The 19993-nt window shown below is 45.5% G+C and overlaps 1 protein-coding gene across 1 annotated transcript in view; it reads left to right on the forward strand.

Moving 5' to 3' along the window:
- Window positions 1–9916: 9916 nt before the first annotated feature.
- Window positions 9917–19993, forward strand: part of FH (fumarate hydratase) — a 54107-nt gene continuing 44030 nt past the window's right edge. Inside the window, exon 1 of the mRNA XM_054991073.1 lies at window positions 9917–10169. Within this exon, the coding sequence (XP_054847048.1) occupies window positions 10056–10169 (114 nt within the window). The 5' untranslated portion in view covers window positions 9917–10055. The remainder of the gene's footprint in view (window positions 10170–19993) is intronic.

Consider the following 19993-nt stretch of genomic DNA (forward strand, 5'->3'; position numbering starts at 1 on the left):
GGCGGCGCGGCGACGGCCCCCGCCCCGCGCTCCAGCCCCGCCGCCGCCGCCGCTCTGCGCCGCCTCTGCGCCTCACGGACGCCGCCCCACGGACGCCCCCCGGCGCGCGGCCGGGCCTGCTTCGCCCGGCCGGAGGGGCGCCCCCAGGCAGCCGCCGGCGCCGCTCCGAGGGAGGCTGGACCGGAGGAGCGCCCCAGGCCGCGCTCGGCTTCCCCGGGGGACGCGCTCGGAGCCCAGGGGGCCTTCGAGGCCGAGGCGACTCCCAGGGTGGGAGTTACCGGGAATCAAAAGCCTGGTTGGGTCTGAGGGGCCCCGGCCTGGATTCAAGTCCTGCGGTTCTGCTACAGACCAACGCTGGAAATCGTGTCGCTGCACCAACCGACGACTATGGGATACAACAGAGTAAAAAAACACACCTAGAGCTTGTTTGGTGGCATTACCATGATGCAAAGACATGCACAGCTGTAATAGATCTTCATATTGACTGGGTGGCAGTGGGTGCGCTCAAGACATAGCTGACTTATGGCGACCCCTGGTGGGGTTTTCATGGCAAGAGACTGACAGAGGTGGCTTGCCATTGCCAGCATCTATGTTCAGCCCTGGACTTCCTTGGTGGTCTCCCATTGAATTACTAACCAGAGCTGAACCTGCTTAGCTTACAAGATAGGACAAGATAGGGCTAGCCTGAGCCATCCAGGTCAGGGTCTAACAGTATTGTGTGTGTTTATGGTGCTGTTATGACCTGTACTTTCTTTGGGGTAGATTTTTCTTTTAATCTTCCCCTTACACCCTCTGGGTAGTTTGCTGCCACCAGGAATATTATATTCCAATATATTTTATTTAAGTTTTCCCTTCAGTAACGTTCCTAAGCGTCAGGCTCCTTCGTGGTTCTATGTGGCCCTGAGGATATGAATGGGATATAGCAATGACAGCCACACTGGGATATAACAAAACAAACTAAATGTTTATTTTTCAAGAAGCGTATTGGTTTCATAAAAGTAGTTCTTAAAGTTATTTCATTTACTCTCATTCACACAGCTGGCCTCTCTTTCCCTGACTGAGTGTTCTTTCACAAACATGCTCAGTTCAGGTTCCACACAGGTTATATTTCTGTCACAAATACTTCAGTATACTCAGGCAGCACACAGTCCTGACTGCCGCTTTTCTCTCTACTCTCAGCCTCAAACTGCATTCACTCTGCCCACCCTCTCAGTCATCAACCAATCACATCACTCACTCATCCATCTTCTTCACCCCCCACTCCTCACCTATCTCATCAAGCATTTAAAGATACATGCACACATTTACTTGGAATCATTACAGGTGACCTCAAGTCATAACTAACTTATGGCAACCCCTGGTGGGATTTTCAAGGCAAGAGACTAACAGAAGTGGTTTGGTATTGCCTGCCTCTACAACCTTGGTCTTCATTGGAGGTCTCCCATCTAAGTACTAACCAAGGCCGACCTTGCTTAGCTTCTGAGATCTGATGAGCTCAGGCTCAGGTCAAGGTTCATATTGATTTGCTTCCCCCAGATATCATATCAATAACACTATTGCATTAACAGACATACTGCAAAAGCAAAATAGAAAAGAAAAAAAGTGCAGATTTGGTGCTTTGTGGTACCAGCATGGCACAAACAAATGCCTTAAACTTTGGTGCAGTTAAAAAGATGAATCCACAATCTAAACCTCTGCTATGTAAAAATCCTAACGATCCATGAAAATCCATGTATTTTAATGCATATACCCCCATGGATCTGTTTTGGTGCTGCAGTCCATGGATATGGCTGTGATGTGTGATATGAAGAATGGAGGGGATGCCGTATAAAAATTGCAAGAAGGCCAGAGGATCTACACTACGGATCCATGTTTTTGCATCCTGAAGGTGCCACAAAGTCCTACATCCTTAATTCTTTGGGTGTTTTCTATGGGTAAGAATACAAGCTGCGATATGATAGTAGTTTTGTGTTGTTTCAATGTAAAATTTGTATAAATGTCTCCACTAGAGTAGTACAAAATGCTGGTTCTATGTTTCTTATTCTGTGCTAGGGGTGTGCACCCCAAAAAGATGCGGGTTTCCCGCTTCAGGTTTACCCCCTCAAAAAAAATTAGGAAAAACCCAAATCCCGAAGAGGCAAGCTGCTTCGGGATTTGAGTATTTAAATTGCTTCAGGTATTTAAACTACTTTGGAAAGTTTGACACTGAGAGATCCCTTTCTTTCGGTGCTACACCTCTGAAGATGCCAGTCACAGCTGCTGGTGAAACGTCAGGAACTTCAATGCCAAGACCACGGCAATACAGCCCGGAAAACCCCCAACAACCATACTTTGGAAAGCTTGAGGCAAGAAAAGTGCTGCTTTCAAGATTCCTGCCACCTTTTTTTACCCAATGGGAGGGGGGGAGGAAGTTGTAGCATGTACACGCGTCGGGAAGCTTGAAAGCAGCATTGTTCTTGCTATTTCCAAACAGCAAGAAAAGTCCTGCTTTCAGCTTCCCCCGCCGCCTTTCTTTACCTGATGGGAGGGGGTTGTAGCGAGACTCAGGGCTGGATCTACGGTTGCCGGCACCCAGGGCAACTGAAGACTGCCCACTTGTGCGCGTGCGCACACTCCTGGCACTTTCGTGACATCATCACGCAGGGCAGCACATGCCACCCTGTGGCAAGCCGGCTGTTCCGGTGCGCTGCGGAGCTGGCAGTGGCAGCGAGAGTGGCTGGGAGGCTGCCCATGCCACTTGCCTGCCCCGCTGAGGGGGCGGCCAGCTTGCCACGTGCCCCCATCCTATGGGGCAGGCGAATGGCACAGGCAGCCTCCCAGCCACCAGTGCTGCCCTGTTCTGCCGCCTGTGCGCTCCCAGGGCTGGCAGCTGTGCCCAGTGCCCCCTTTTTGGCAGCACCAGGGGCAGACTACCCCCCCTGCCCCCCATCAATCCAGCCCTGGTGACACTTGCTACAACCCCCTCCTTCCCCCTCCCATCGGATAAAAAAGGCAGCGGGAAGCTTGAAAGCAGCACTTTTTGAGTTTGCAAACAGCAAGAAAAGTGCTGCAGCTCCTGCCTCTCTCCCCAAAGCTTTCCAAAACATTCTGAAACAGGCCCAATTTGGGTCAAAAATCCAAATTGGCAACCCAAAGCCACACCCCTATTCTGTGCTGTTGACATGGGTCATACAGGCATTTTTAATAGTACACCATTAAAAATTGTGAAGATAAATGAGGATCCATGTCTTCGATCCGTAATTTTTTGCCAAGGCAGCACCACAAAGCAATAAATCTGTATTTTTCTGAGTGCGTACTGTAGATATTTATTCTTTTAAAATATCACTTTCTTGCATTTCTACTTTACAGCACTCAAAGTGATTAAAAATGTAAAAAAAACAATCATTAAAATGATTCCAAAGATATTGCAAGGATTAGTAATGGTTACAGTGGACATTGCTGGAAGTGTCAGAATATGGATGCAACATTTTACCGTATGAGGTGGACTTGTAAGGAATCGTGAAAATACTGGATAAAAATACATGAAGAGATGCAAAAGATCCTTAAACTCAGATATGAATTAAATGCAAAAAGTATGCTCTTAAATATTTTATCAACAAATCTGAGAAAAGAACAAGGAGATCTCTTCCGTTATACGGTGACTGCAGCAAGAGTATTATTTGCAGGAAAATGGAAAACCGATGCTTGTCCTGGTCTCCCAGAGTGGAGAGAGAAGATTCACGAATACGCTTCAATGGCCAGACTGACCACCTACTTACAAAATAGGCCGATAACTGACTTCTGGAAAAAAATGGAAGGATTTCTTTGATTATTTAGGTTAAACTAATTGATATAGTAGCTTAGAGGGAGGGAGGGAAGAAGAGAGAAGGAGAAATGTTATGTATCTAGGTTCAGGAAAGCCAAATATGTAATAATTACTTTATTGGTTTAAAGAAACTTAAATGTTCTGCTTGTTTTATTCCCAAGACTTTTATATCTGTACTGTTTATATACTTATTGGCTGTATAAGATTGTATAATTTTCAATTTACTGTCCAATTTAGATTTTACATAACTTTTATACTATGCACTTACTTTACTCCTTTTTTTCTTACTTTCTTTTCTTTAAATAAAATGTTTAATTAAAAAAAACAATCATTAAAATGCACAACCCCCCCCCCAGCCTCTGATGGCAGAATGGCATCAAAAATAGAGGCATTCCCAAGGGATCTGGTCAATAACACTATCCACAAAACTCCCAGGAATTAATACCACTCAAATATACAATGTAACAAACTTCAAGAATAGCTCACACAATTCAAATCTCTTCAATACAAAGGTATCAATTTATCAACAAACTTATTTAAACAAATCAGCTATCTCTCATCAGTATGCAATTATGATCAAAGACTGTATAAATTTAAACAGTCTCTCAGTATAACCATGTACAAAGTTCCAGTTAAATGGTCATGTGGATTCTTAAAATGTCAATGCTGTCCAAACAACTGGAGACCCTGAGAAGTCCTGAAAATCCTCATCCAAATGGAAGGCAAAACGAACTGCCGGGAAACGCTATCCCTCTCCCTCCCTTACTCGTGTGGAGCAAAGAGCAGGTGAGTCCGGTGCGTGATCCCAAATGTAAATTCTTGTTTGTTGTAACTTCTCTCTTTCTTGTCTCAGGTGGAGTCACAAAGAAACAAACAGACCCTGAAGAGTCCCCCACATCCTACAAACGGACAGCAAACAATTTTCTGCTTGTTTCATAAGGTGTCCACTTTCTCAGGTGCCAGTAAACAGTCCACCAGAACAATAAATTTCAGCAATCAAAAGAAGACGTCTCACGTGCATACAATTCAGCGCACTACAAACGGTCATGACTCCTCCTGAAAGAGACAAGAAAGAGAGAAGTTACAACAAACAAGAATTTACATTTGGGATCACGCACAGAACTCACCTGCTCAAGCCTCCATAGCTGTGCCTAGTCGAGCTTCCATAGCTGATTGGCTAAAAGTTTGCACCTGCAGAACTGGGATGTATGCCAAGGACTGCAACCATGTCACATACCCCCTTCTGCACATAGACACCTGCTCTCAGGTGATGTCAGCAGTTGTGACTAGAGATGAGCACGAACAGCAATACAAACAAAAAAGCCACAAACAGCACAATCCGCTGTTCATGAGCAAGCTGTTCATGAGGCCCTGTTCCCGGCAAACGTGTTCGTTCCAAGCCCTCTTCGTGGCGTTCGTCAACCGTTCGTAAAGCCAGACAGTTTGGCGCCTTTCAATCAATTCCTCTGGCAGCATAGGCATGGACTGTCTGAACTCCTCCTGGCTTTCCTTCTGGCTTGTAACCTCTCAAAGTAGCTTCCAGCAGACAGTCCAGTTTTTGCCACTATGAAGAGAGAATGACAGGAAAGGGGGAGACCCATGGATCATGGCTTTCCCAGGGGGCAATCTCTCTGAAACTTTGGGGGGGGTCTTCAGAGGACAGTGAGGACTATGTCCCCTGCAAATTTGGTGGCTATTGGACATTGGGAAGGTCAGTTTGTAACCCCTCAAAGTACCTTCCAGCAGACAGTACAGTTTTTGCCACTGTGAAGAGAAAATGACATGAAAGAGGGAGATGCATGGATCCTGCCTTTCCCGGGGGCAATCTCTCTGAAACTTGGGGGTTCTTCAGAGGACAGTGAGGACTATGTCCCCTGCAAATTTGGTGGCTATTGGACATTGGGAAGGTCAGTTTGTAACCCCTCAAAGTAGCTTCCAGCAGACAGTCCAGTTTTTGCCACTGTGAAGAGAACATGACATGAAAGGGGGAGATGCATGGATCCTGCCTTTCCCGGGGGGCAATCTCTCTGAAACTTGGGGGGGAGGGTCTTCAGAGGACAGTGAAGACTATGTCCCCTGCAAATTTGGTGGCTATTGGACATTGGGAAGGTCAGTTTGTAACCCCTCAAAGTACCTTCCAACAGGCAGTACAATTTTTGCCACTGTGAAGAGAACATGACATGAAAGGGGGAGATGCATGGATCCTGGCTTTCCCAGGGTGCAATCTCTCTGAAACTTGGGGTGTGTGATGTATATAGTGGATAATGATTTTGTTCAATCTCGTCGCTAGTATTGAAGAAAATATTTTCAGGTCATGGTTAAGTATAGATATTGGTCTATAAGGATTCTGTTTTTGATGGATCCTTATCTTCTTTGGGAATTTCTATAACCCCGCTTCTCTTTATGAACTAGGATTTTTTCCTTTCAGCATCAGAAAATTGCAAGTTACTACTAAGGGTTCAAGGAGTTGAGCTTTGAATTTTTATAGAATTCAGTTGGCAGGCCATCTCTGCAAGAAGTTGTGTTGTTTTTTATTCTTTGAATAGTGTTTGCCACTTCTGTTGCTGAGATGGGCTGTTCCATGAACTTTAAATGTTCCAGAGTTATTTCAGTATTGAATTTTATAATTTTGAGATATTTAGAGACAGACATTTCCTGGGGGTTGTCTGATTTATATAGTTTCTGGTAGTATTCATAAAAGGAGTAGACAATATCTTTAGTAGATGTTATAGTTTTTCCTTGTGAATTTCTAATTGAATATATCATGTTACGTGAACTTTTTTTAGTAGCTTTACATTTCAACCATCTCAGAGATTTAGGGCTTTTTACCAAGAATTTTTGTTTGAGGTACAGTAAGGTTTTTTGTATGTTAGACATTTCTAATGCTTCCAATTTTTTACGGTCCAAATTTAGTTTGTAAAAAGGTCATTTTTAAAAATTGTATCTGTTATTAATTTTTGTCTTTTTATGTAAGCGGAGGGAATAGAAATTATAGTAGTTTTCAGTTTCTTTGGAGATTTCTGTACAAGTTTCCTCATTAGTCAAAAGACGTTTATTTAATGTCTAATTAGGTCCTTTTCCATCATAAGTTTTATTTAGTAATTGACAAGTCATCCATGAATGGTCTGAGAGATTTCTGTTCCCTGTATCTGCTGTTTGGATTTGAAGTAACAGTGGTTTAGTCGTGAAGAGGTAATTTATACACTTTTATGTGTCATGTACATTCTAGTAGTAGGTATATTTAGAGGTGTGCATTGAAGAAAAATTCAGCTGATTCGAGTTCGGTATACTGAACTGGAAAAAAAATTTGGCGTTTGCCCAAGTGCCGAATTCATTCTCCGGTTCAGTTTGGCAATACAGAGCAAATTTGGTACAATTTGGCCGCTGTTTCCAATAGGAAATGTGGTTCAGGGCTTTCCAGGGAGGCATTTTTGGACCAAATTTACCAAATTTGTTGGGCACCCACTCCTAACTATCCTATAATGACCGCCCAAGTTTCATGAAGATTGTACTGGGGGGCATTTTATGCCCCCCCAAAGAAGGTGCCCCCAGCTACCCCATTTGTTTCTATTGTGGGGAAAAATTACTCCCACAGCAGAAACACATGGGTCCTGGCTTCAGGGCCGGCACACCTATTGAGGCCAGGTAGGCGGTGGCCTCAGGGCGTGAGGGCACTGGAGAGGTGCTGGAGGGGGTGTTGGGGGCGGAGGCATGTGCCGCGGAGCTGGTGTGGCTGGCCCGCAGCTGCTGCAGCCAGCCAGCCCCGTGCTGCTGCAGCTGCCGCCGCCACTGCCACACGCCCCCAGCCGGGCTCAGCAGCCACGAGCCACTGCCGGGGTGGCATGCACGCACGTAGGGGGTTGCCGCAGGTGCCAGAAACCCTGGCGCCGGCAGTGCATGGCTTCCATGGCCACAGGCACACTCCCAATTACAATTTACAAACCAAACAGCCCAGCAGAACTGTCCGAGGGTGAGCTGTCCGCACCCCTCAGACTTACCACAGCTGCAACACCTGGCACCTGCTAAAGGTGTGCTGTCGTCACAGTGGGTAGAGAGCGGTGGGATGCCAGTTCCCAGGGGAGCCCCAGAGGTGCAAGAAGGCAGCCGGTGGACTCTGGGAGACACGGGAGCAGCCCCAGACAAGCCCCAGACCCCTCCCTGGGCACTAGACACCAAGGAGCAAAACACACAGGCTGGAGATACTCCTGCCTCTGTGCACACACTAGGTTGAGCCAGCAAGCCGGGCATCTGGCCCACAGAAATGCTGCCTGCCCTGGGGATCTGCCTAGCCACAAGGATGCCCAGGGAGAAATGTCTACCAGGCTGCCTTGCCTGGAAAGGCCCTGCCAGCCCTACTCCAAGCAGGAAATAAGGGGAAAGGGGAGAGCCTGGAGCTGGGGAGAGGTACCTGGAAGCCTCCCTAGCTGGTCCAGATCAGGAGCTACCAGCCCAGGGGAAGAAGGATGGAGACTGGAGCAGGGAAAGACACCTGGAAGCCTCCCCACCTGGCCCAAATCAGGAGCAATCAACCCACAAGAGGAAAGGTGGAGAGCAGGGCAGGAAGCCCTATATAAGCAGGCTCAGTTGGGAGTCAAAGGATGGAGAGTGTAGGAGCTGATGGGGAGTTGGTCACTTGGCAAAGGGTGCAGGAGTGAAGGAAGAGCAGAGGCTACTGAAGAACAGGTCCCTAGGTGGCTGAGAGGGTGTGAGGGTGATGTATACCCCCTCTCCTTCCACTATCCAGGGGCCAATCCCAAGCCTGCTTGTGCCCAAGGACCCTACCGTGGATACCCGTGCCCAGAGCTCTGCCACTGCCATGGCGGAACCTGACAAGAACCAAACTGAAGCCTCCCCAAAAATCCCTGTGCCCCCTGAGCAGGCTGACAAGTCACTCTCCATTGTTCCCTATAAGGACTAATGTCACACTAGAGAATTACTCAAACCAAACTGAAGAAAAGGACTGCCTTGCAACTAAAAGCAAAATCAAAATCTATTTTGAAGTCAGCAACTGCTTATTTTAAGACCTTCTTTCCCCCCTCCCAAACCTAGCTAGACTTTTTGCTTTTCTCTTTTGTAGCACATGGAATAGCACAAGGGCTAAGATGGTGACACAAAACAGTGGATCCATTTTTTTGTGGTGCAATCTGTGGCTGTGGATGTGATGAGCAATTTGATGGTGAGTTGGAGGCACCCCATATAAAAATCCTGGGGATCCACGAGTATCCATGCTTTGCAACCACATTTTTGGACATGGCCTGACTACAAAGCAATGGATGACTGGTTTTTGTGGTGGAATCTGTGATTATGAACATGTGATGTTAACAGTATCTTGAGTTCTGGGTGACCCTATGTAAAAATCCTGAGGATCTGAGAATATCTGTGCCCGGGACCCTCGTTTTTGCACTCCGGTGGCCCCACAGGAGGCACGACTCTTGTGATGCAGCCTATGGTTGAAGATACGATCAACAAAATGATGGTTTTGTTTCCACGGGAAAGGCACGTGCATTCGTGAGGCTCCTTTCAAAGTCATCTGGATTCGACCTTCCCCCACTCCTGCTTTGTAGCACAGACGCCAACGACAAAATTCTGACTATTTATAATACTCAGAGAGCAGGATCAAAATGGGTAGCTGTGTTTTGTCTGTCTGTGGCAGCAGAAAAGAGCCCAGTAAAAAGAGTCCAGTAGCACCTTTAAGACTAACCAATTTTATTGTAGCATAAGCTTTCGAGAATCAAGTTCTCTTCGTCAGATGCATGATACAGAGTCTCTTGATTCTCGAAAGCTTATGCTACAATAAAATTGGTTAGTCTTAAAGGTGCTACTGGACTCTTTTTGATTTTGCTACCAGAGACTAACACGGCTAACTCCTCTGCATCAGTAGCACCTATGAGACTAACATTTGGGGCAGGGTAGGAGCTTTCATGAGCCACAGGTCGCTTCTCCACAGACAGAGAGAAGCGAAGGCCCCATAAGATGGGCAGGTGCGCGCGCACCTCACCCGACAACCGCGAAGAGCGAACGTTCTGAGGGCGACCCGAAAGGTCCCCGAGGGCCTCAGCGTTTCTTTTGCGCATGCCCCTCCCTGGGTGGGACATGCGCACTCCTCGGGAGGGCGGCCGGTCTACAGAGCCGGGCCCGTCCCCTTCGCCCTTTCGCTCCGCTGCGGCCCCCTCGGGCGCCCCGCCGCCGGCCCCGCCTCCGCCTGCCTGATTGGCTTCCGCACCCTCCTCGTCTCGGCCTTCCCGCCGCCATGCAGCGCTCCCTGCGCCCCCTCTGCCGCTTCAGCTGTGCCTGGGCCGGCCGAGAGCTGCAGCCGCCTCCCCGCGCCCCTCCGCCCCCCGGCCGCCCTCCGCGACGGACCATGGTGAGCGCGGGGCGGCGCGGAGCGGGGAAGGGGGGGTTGACTCCGGCGTGCCCTTGGGCGGCTTCGGCGGGGCTCCCTGGCGGGGGAGGGGCACGTCCGTCGTCTTTCTTTCCCCCCCTTGGCCGGGGAGCCTCGGGGCCCGCCGTCACCACCGCCCCTGAGGGCAGGCAAGGAAGGGAGCTGCGCCCTTGGCCGTCCCCGGCCGATGGAGGGGAGGCCTGCCCCAGCCCGCCCCCTCGGCGCAAGGAGGAGGAGGAGAGCGGGGCCCGCTCGGCTCCGCTCCGCCTGAAGGGCGCACCTCTGCAGCTGGCTGCGCCGCCCGGAGCCCCTGGGAGACCCCGGAGGGGGGTGGGTGGGACGCAAAGCCCCTCCGCCCGGCCGGCGCGCGCTGCTGCCGTTCAAGCGGCGCGGGTCCCAGTGCAGGGGCTGCCCCCGCAGGGCCTGTCGGGCCGGGCTGCCCTTTTCTTTCTCAGAGAGAAGTGGAAGGAATCCCTCGGAGAACGAAGAAGGGAGGCCTGCTGCCGCCGTTTAAGCTATCGACTGTGTAAACTTAACAAATCCGTTATAATGTCATTTGTGCAACAGTGTCAGGCCAGCAAACTACTCAGGAATCCCTGAATCTGCACTCTGGATCTCTGATCTCGCCGCTTGGTCCCCAAGCTAGATAGAGGCAATGGCCAAATGCTGAGGTCCTGCTCTGGGCCAGAAAAATGAAGCCGAGTTAACTGTTTGGTGGCTTGCAGAGTTGGGTGTCCCCAGCTGGAACTCAGTATCATGTTAGTGCTGTTTTCTGTTCCTCCCCATGCCCTGTCCTCCAGCTGGCTTTAGGGCTTTCTTTGTATTCATTTGCCTTTAAATGTTTTTATTTTGCTCTGATTCTCCTTCCTTATCTGACCCAATTGCTCCCCCTTTATCTTTTTCCCCTTAGCCCTGCCTACCCAGTGGGCTCTCTCCTTGCTTTCCAACCTACTTTTTGGAGGCATTGTTTTTTACTATCTTCATACAGAATCTTGGGCAGCTATACTGATTTGGTGACACAGCCGGGTGAAAAGAATAAATTTTTGATATTGATCAGTAACAGACAAAGGGCAGAGTTTTTGCCTTAGTCAGCCTAGACAAATATGTCTTTTTCCTATGATCCAGTACTGCAATTCCTCCACACCTGTTGCTTTAGTAGCAGTAATGCATTTAAGAGTATATCTCAAGTTATATAGTGGTATTGACATTTTTTTGACTAAACACATATTCTGATTCAGTATTGCATTCATTCACAGTTCTCTTGTGTGTGTTTTTTTCAAGTTGAACTATATATCAAAGCTGAGCCAGGAATATTTTGGCTTCCAGTGCTATGAGCTAATAATCTTGGTTTATATATGTATTGGAATTAGTAACATGTACCAAAGAAGAAGAAAAAGAAACCACCCTAAATGCTACTAAAATGAAGTTTAAATACTTGAATGTCGAGTTAGCGCTCAATTAAATCTTGCTGATCTTCTGTGAACCTCATGTTGTGGCGCAATGGACAAAGTTAACAGTTAAGAGGCAGAAGTACACATATGGTTGATCATTTCAGGTGGGTAGCCATGTTGGACTGTAGTAGAAGAGCAAGATTCAGGTCCAGTGGCTCCTTAAAGACCAATTCAGTTTCCAGGGAATGAGCTTATGAGAGTCAAAGCTCATGCCCTGGAAACCTAGTTAGTCTTTGAGGTGCTACTGGACCCAAAATGTGATTGAATCACTCTGAACTGTGGTTTAGTAAACAGACAGCATGGAGTCATTCCTAGCTCTCCAGCGTTCTCTGAGGTGAATAGAGAAAGATGAGATATTTTCAGCAACCTCTAGATGATCACACTGTGAAGCTACATGCCAGCAAATAGAGCGAAGCATTTTATATAATTAGTGGTCTTATGTGCAACTTTGAGATTTTTCTCCTCTCTTATTTGTTTGTGAGCTGGTCTCACTCTCTGCAGTGTCTGCTTGACTGTGGCCAAGCAAGATGAGGGGAAAGGCCCACCAGGATTTATTTGAGTCTCACATTGTATGTTTTATAGATATTGGCTGGGGAGGGGAGTTGTGAGTATCAGTTTTACTGCTTCTTTTTCTGAAAACTGCCAGTTTGAAGAGCATTTCCTGTACAATAAGTTGCTGGTATTAATTTAGCTATGTGCAAGTGGGGACACTGTGAGGTTCACAGGGGAGAATGATCCTTTCTGCTCCCCATTTCCCCTTCTCGTTGCTTTTCACTTCTCATTTCCTCCTTGCTGGTTTGAGTGCTTTCCAGGCTGAGTCTCCTGTTTTGGCGGGGCTGGTAGACACCCCACCCCCACCCCCCAATGCCGCCTGTGATCTTCAGAGGTTTTGCAAGTCAGTGTTCTCATTTGGGAGGAATGTTGACTCCCCACCACCATTTTTTCCCAGATTTTTCTGCTGACCTGGGGTCATGTCTAAGGCTATATTCAGAATTAGATACATAGATGGTCCATTTGCTTTTCAAGATGAGTGGGTAGCTTATTTACTAAACTTAGGCCTATTTGGGGGAAAGCAAATATTGTACTTGGTACAACAAATAGAGACTTTGTTCAGTTCTCTGTGTGGGGCACTAATTTGTCTAGAAGAACGGTATATAAGCTATTATTATTATTATTATTACTAATAATTAGTACTATTATTACACACACTCTTCTGTATCCTGGTGGAGAGCTGCTTGGAGTCCACAAGAGGCCTGGAAGAAGTATTGACTTATTGCCTGAACATGGGTTCTAGTGCCATGTTATAAATTGCTTTTGAAATTCCCCTTTTCATAAGCAGTTTATCAGGTGTCATAGGGCAGCTGTTTTCAAGTTAGAAGAAGTCAAAGGTTGCAATCTTAAGCACACTTACAAGGAGTGGGCCCAGTTGAGTTCAGTGGGTCTCAGTTTGGTATAGAAATGCCTAGGGCTGCGTTGTGAGCTTTCTTACATTGCACCCCTAAGCAGCAATCTTCTGCTTAGGATTGTGCTCATGGAATTAATTTCACTGGGAGTACTTTTTGGAAGGGGGCAGAGGATCCTGGATGCTAGCAGCAGAAGTGTCATTTTGCAGGTTGTTGATCCATAGTGTCTGACCAATAGCTCTTCTTAGAACACACATGCCTTTTTTAAATAAGTTTAAAATATGGCAGGGATTGTTAATATTTATCTAGAGGAGTTAGCCCTGTTAGTCTGTAGTTGCAAAATAGTAAGGAGTCAGTAGCACCTTTAAGACTAACCAACTTTATTGTACCATAAGCTTTCTTCTTTTTTTAAAAAAATAGATTTTATTGGATGAGGTGATATAAAATAGTTGGTTAATACATACATCTTATCCAAATTAAACCTTTCTAAATATATGACCCCACCCCCTCTCCTCCCCCTATTCTCTGTTGACTTCCAACAACACTCGAACCCCCCGTTTATTCATAGAGATTATTATTACACTATATTGCAATTATATTAACCATGGTAAAGATCTTAATATATATTCCCTTCATTAAAGTCTTATTTAATAACGTTTAAAATCCCTCCAAAGACCACAGTTGTCCTTTAGCATCGCATTTCTTTTCCAAATATTTCTTAAACTTCTTCCAATCTTCCAAGAAAGTTTCTGGATCTTGCTCTTTCAGATTTCTAGTTAATTTGTCCATTTCGGCCATGTACAACAGCTTCCTTGTCCGTTCTTCAGTATTCGGTACTTCTTTTTTCCAATATTGAGCATATAAAAATCTTGCTGCTACTATCATATAATATAACAATGTCTTATCATTTCTATTGACCTCTTCTAAATGTAAAGATAGTAATAACATTTCTGGATTTTTAGCAACATTGTATTGTAATATCAAAGACATTTCAGCACATATTCTAGACCAGTAGTCTCTAGCCTTTTGGCAAGTCCACCACATATGAAATAGAGAACCTTCATGCTCCTTACATTTCCAACATTTATTCGATAACTGTTTGTTAGCTATGGCTAATTTTTTCGGTGTTAAGTACCATCTATACAGCATTTTATAACCGTTCTCTTTAATACTGGTGCAAGTTGATATTTTAAAGGTATTTTTCCATAATTGTTCCCATGCTTCTATTGCTATTTCCTTATTACAATTTATGGCCAACTTTACCATTTGCACCTTGACTGTTTCATCTTCTGTAAACCACTTCAATAACAACTTAAACATTTTAGATATTGCTTTACTATTATCCCCCAATAATAGCTCCTCTAGTTCTGAATTTTTAGTTCTAAAACCATTCTTTCTATGTTCTGAATCAAATAAATCTTTAATTTGTCTATATTGTAACCAACCATATTTAAATGGCAATTCCTCGTTTCGCTTAAGTTTCAACCCATCATTGTCTAATACTGTTAATTCTTTGAGGCTAAGCCATTCCTTTCCCTGATATTCCATATTTGGGTTAATTACTTCAGCTGGAACAATCCAAAGTGGTTTCTTTAGCTCTATAAATTTCTTGTACTTGAGTCAGGTTGACAATAGATTCCTTCTAAGGTAGTGGTGCTGAAACATTGCATCCATATTATACTTTCCATACCACATATATGCATGCCATCCAAATAATTTATTATATCCTTCCAACGTTAATAACTTGTGATTGGTCAAAGACACCCATTCTTTTAGCCACACCAAACATATCGCTTCATGATAAAGTCTTAGATCAGGTAACTGCATTCCTCCTCTTTCCTTAGCGTCACAAAGAATTTTCATCTTAACTCTTGGTTTCTTTCCTGCCCATACAAATTCTGATATTTTCCTCTTGCCATTTTTCAAATTGTTTCTTATCTTTCACAATTGGAATTGTTTGCATTAAAAACATCATTCTGGGCAGTACATTCATTTTGATTGTGGCAATTCAGCGTAACCACGACAAATTTAATTTATTCCATTTTATCATGTCTCTTTCAATTTGAACCCAGAGCTTTTCGTAATTATTCTTAAACAAGTCTATATTCTTAGCTATCTGCTCTATCCCCAAATATTTAGTCCTGTGTACCACTTCACAGTTTGTTAATTCACTTAATTCTTTTTGTTTCTTCTTAGTCATATTTTTGGTTATTATTTTGGACTTCTTTTTATTTATGTAAAATCCCGCCAAGTCTCCAAACTCCTTTATTTTGTCCAGCAGTCTTGGCAGGGTTTGTAGAGGGTCTTCCACTATAAACATCACATCGTCTGCAAATGCTCTCAATTTATATGAGGATCCTTTTATTTTTATTCCTTTTATACTATCATCTTCTCTAATCCTCCTCAATAATACTTCTAAGACCATCACAAACAAAAGCGGCGATAGTGGACATCCTTGTCTGGTTCCTTTCCTTATTTCTAACTTCTCTGTCAGGTTGTCATTGACACATATTGTTGCCCTTTGTAAGTTATAAATTGTTTTCACTGCTTGTATAAATTCATTACCTAGATCCATCTTCTCCATAGTTGCAAACATAAAGTCCCAGTTCAAATTGTCAAAGGCCCTCTCTGCATCCGCAAAGAATAGGCCAACTTCCTTATCAGGTCACTTGTCGTAATATTCAATAGCATTTATCACTACTCTCAAATTGTCTTTTAATTGCCTGTTTGGTAAGAATCTGGCCTGATCTTCATTTATAAAGTCCATTAACCATATTTTGAGCCTATCCACCAGTATTCTTGCCATTATTTTGTAATCATTGTTTATAAGCAGTATGGGTCTGTAATTTTTCAACTCTGTCAAATCTTGACTTTCTTTTGGGATCAGTGCAATACTAGCTTCATTCCATGTATCTGGGAGACCATTTCCTTGAAGCATATCGTTCATTACATATTTTAAAATCGGTACTAGGTCCTCCTTCATTACTTTGTAAAATTTAGCTGTGATCCCATCAGGTCCTGGTGCTTTCCCAATCTTAGCCGCTTCAATTGCCTGTATGAATTCTTCTGTTATTGGAGCATTCAGTCTCTGTTTCATCTTTACTGGTATCTTTGGTAAATGGGCATTCTTTAAATACCCATCTATCTCTTGTACAATCACCGATTTCTTTTGAAATAATTTAGCATAGTATTTAAAGAATGCATGCCTAATTGATTGATGATCTTTCAATTCTTTACCATCCTCCATTATTGTATTAATAATTTTCATTTTCTTCCTTTTTTTCAGTTGCCAGGCGAGATATCGTCCTGGTTTGTTTGCTCCTTCAAATGACTTCTGCTTTAATGTCTTTAACTTCCATTCTAGCTCTTTATTACTAATGGCTGTTATTTGATCCTGCAGTATTTTGATTTCCTGTATAATCGACTTTTTCCCTGGTCTTTTCTTCAGTTGTTGTTCTTTTTAATATATTTTTTCTTGTATTTCTTGCCATTTTCCTGCTTTCTTTTCTTATCCTTGCTATTAAGTAAAGTTAAGTTTCCTCTCATTACAGCCTTATAGGTATCCCATACCATCTGTATTGAAACTTCATTGTTATTATTTGTTAAAAAAAATTGCTTAGTTTCTTCTTTCAAATACTTCAAATTTTCCTGATTTTGTAATAAATCCTCATTTATTCTCCATCTAAATTTTCTTCGACCCATTGTCCATTTCCATAACATTGGATTGTGGTCTGCGCTCACCTTCGGTAAAATTTCCACTTTTTTAGTCAATAAAGTCAATTCGGTACTTTTCAGATTTTCTTTTCTCCATACGTTTTGTCTAATTGCAAGTCCACCACACCATTAAAATCTCTGACCAATATCATCTTATCAAATACATCCTGATCTAATTTATTCAATAACTCTTTGAAAAATTGGTCTTTTGCTCCATTTGGCGCATAGAGAGCTATTACCAATATTTTTTCGCATTTATATTTATTTCCACGGCCACATATCTTCCATCTTGATCCTGAAAAATTAATTTTGATTCTACAGCCTCATTTACATAAATCACTACTCCTTTCTTCTTTTGTTTAGACGCTGATATATATTCTTTCCCCAATTGTTTGTTTTTTAAATATTTTATGTCTTTATCTTTAATATGTGTCTCTTGTAGACATACTATATTACAATTTTGCTTCTTTAGCCAATGAAAAATTGTCTTTCTCTTTTGAGGTGAGTTTAGTCCATTCATGTTCCACGATATTAATTTGTACTCCATATTTTACATTTTTAATAATCCCGGAAAGTCCTCTGCATTTTCCTGTAAAATTTTTTCCATTTGCTCCTTTGTTTTGATGATAATTCTCAAAGCTTTGTAATAAAAGCTTAGACCTTCTGGGACTTCCCATCTATATCTGATGTCTTTGTCTCTTAGTTTCTGGGTCAATTCCCTGTATTTTTTCCGCTCTTGGAGAATCCGTTTTGGGACTTCTTTCATGATCTTAATTCTACTCCCCTCCTTTATTAGGGGTTTTTCAAAATGCCTCTTGAGTATCTCTTCCTTCATTCTCTTTGTCACTAATTGCACAATAATATCTCTTGGTAGCTTTCTCTGTTGTGCAAAAGCCGAGTTGATTCTGTACGCCAAGTCCATATTTGCTGTTATTTCATCTTCCTCTTTCCCTAGAAATTCTGCCAATATCTTTGTCATCTGCTCTTGTGTGGTTTGAGTCTCAGATTTCTGAATACCACGAAATCTTAACTGCTTTTCCGTCGCCTTACACTCCATCATTGCCACTCTTGTCTGCATCACTTGATTTTCATGTTTCATTTTTGCTTTTATATCATCTGTCTTTTGTTCTACCTGTTCCACTTTTTTAGTTGTCACTTGCAAATCTTTCTTTACTCCCTCTATCTTTTTTGCCAATGCAGCTACATCGGCTTGAATAACATCTCTCATCTCTTTAAAATCTTTTGCCAGCATTTCTTGCATCTTCTGTAACAACTCTTTGTGATTCTCTGCCACTTTTTTTTCCAGTCCTTCGATCGCTGCATCCACCGAGATTTGCCATTCCTTATCTGCTCCTTTTTTCCCAGCCATCGTGGGGCTCGGTTTCGAGCCTCCCCACGTGTCTTCCCTTTTCCTCAAATCCGTGTTGAATCGTTTAAACCTTGCCTTTTCTTAAAATTTCTTTAAAAAAGCAAAAAAAAGTTTTTTTTAAAATCCAAAATGTCGGGCGTTTTTTCTCTATAGTACCATTACAGCGTGTCTATGGTTTCTGGATTAGCTTCGTACCTTACTTAAGATGGCACACTTCCTGCTCCTGTTGCCTTCATAGCCTCCCAGTAGTATATTTGTTTTGCTTCCTTTTTCCGTCAATCCTCTTCCCTTTCACTTTACTGTCCTTGCTAGGAATCCAGTTATCTGCTCTGCTGTTAACTTCCTGTCTTGCGATGTTTCTCCAGTCCCCCCTCCACTTTCTCACGCTGGTTATCTTAGTTCTAACCGCAGTAATTATAAACAATATTTCTTTTCAAATTTTTAGTCCATATTTACTTCCCCAGCGTCTTCAATTTTACTCTGCTTCTATTACTAAACGTCTCTTCTTTTATATTCTCAGCGCAATCCTATGGCCGGCCCCAACGCCGACGCGGCTGCACTGGTGGTGTGGCGGCGCCGCCGGGCCGGATCCTGTGCCAGCAAAGTGTGGCCGCAGCGGCGCCCGCAGCGGCGCAGAGATGCAATTTTGGAGAACCAGAAAGTGTTGTGGGCGGGTCTGATGCACGGCCGCCGCCAGGCGCAGCCAAAGGGCGCTGTTCCTGACAAGCGTCAGGGGGAGGGGCCAGGAAAGGCGCAGCCTATGGGCAGCACGCGATCCCGGCCAGGCCCCAGAGCAGCAGGCAAACCGCGCCCATGCTGGCAGACTGCCTCGGCTCGTGTGTCGGGCGGGGCTCGCAGTCGGGAAGGAGAGGGGTGGGCGTAGTCTGAGAAGCCTTTCCCCCGTTTGCCCAATGTAGCACCAAGTCCCTGGCGGCCGCGTCCAGAGAGGTTGGCATGGGACTGGCAGGCGCCCTGCCATGAGGAATCCAGGGCAGCAGCCAGTCTCTGGCAGCAGGGGACAGCCCCCCAGTGGCGCCGAAGGGGAGGGCTGGCCTGAGGCCGCCACCAAGAGGCAGACACAGCGGGCCTGCCCCCTCGTCCCCATCCCAAGGCAAAGAACACAGACACCCATTGCACAGAAATCAGCCTTTATTATTATATCATCCCACCTCCCCCAGCAGACGTGAGGAAGGGGAGGCGTGTAGGAGAGCCGTCTGTGCAGCAAAACACCCCACCCCACCCCCAAGGCGGCAGCGGCGGTCACCGGCGAGGCCGGCGGCCGGACCCCCTTGGCCGTCCACGGGCCCGGCCTCTCGCACGCAACTGGGCCCGAGGGAGGGGTGCCTCTGGGGCGGGTGGAGCTGCTGCAGCGGGTGGGGCCGGAGGGTCGAGGATGGCGACGAGCCGCCCGAGCAGGGCTTCGGCACGGACTTGAGAGGCACGGACCCCTTCCCCCACTTCCAGTACCGCAGCCATGAACTCCCGGCCGCGGTTGTTCGCCTCCTCCCATGCAGCGTGCACCTCTAGCCGCTCCCTCTCGATCGCTGCCCACATTGCGGCTAGTGTCGGGGGAAGCCGCTGGGCAGGGCGGGGGCCGCGAGCCCGTGCGCCTGGAAGGATCCCCTCCATGGGCCCCTCCCCCTCAGAGGCGGAGCCAGGTCCTTCCCGCACACGGCCCATGGCACCCGGGGGCGGGGGGGCTGGAGGGGATGGTGCTGCAGGCTGGGACAGCTCCTCGAGCGGCTCTGTCGATGAGGTGTCCTGAACCGGCGGAGTCCCAGGGCCACCTTCACCCTCCACCGACACAGGGAAGCCGAGCGACTGCAGGAGAGCCGCTCCGGCAGCAGAGGTCCTCCGGGAGGGTGGCAG

This window comes from Eublepharis macularius, chromosome 11 (assembly GCF_028583425.1).
Source record: "Eublepharis macularius isolate TG4126 chromosome 11, MPM_Emac_v1.0, whole genome shotgun sequence".
NCBI classification, from domain to species: Eukaryota; Metazoa; Chordata; class Lepidosauria; order Squamata; family Eublepharidae; genus Eublepharis; species Eublepharis macularius.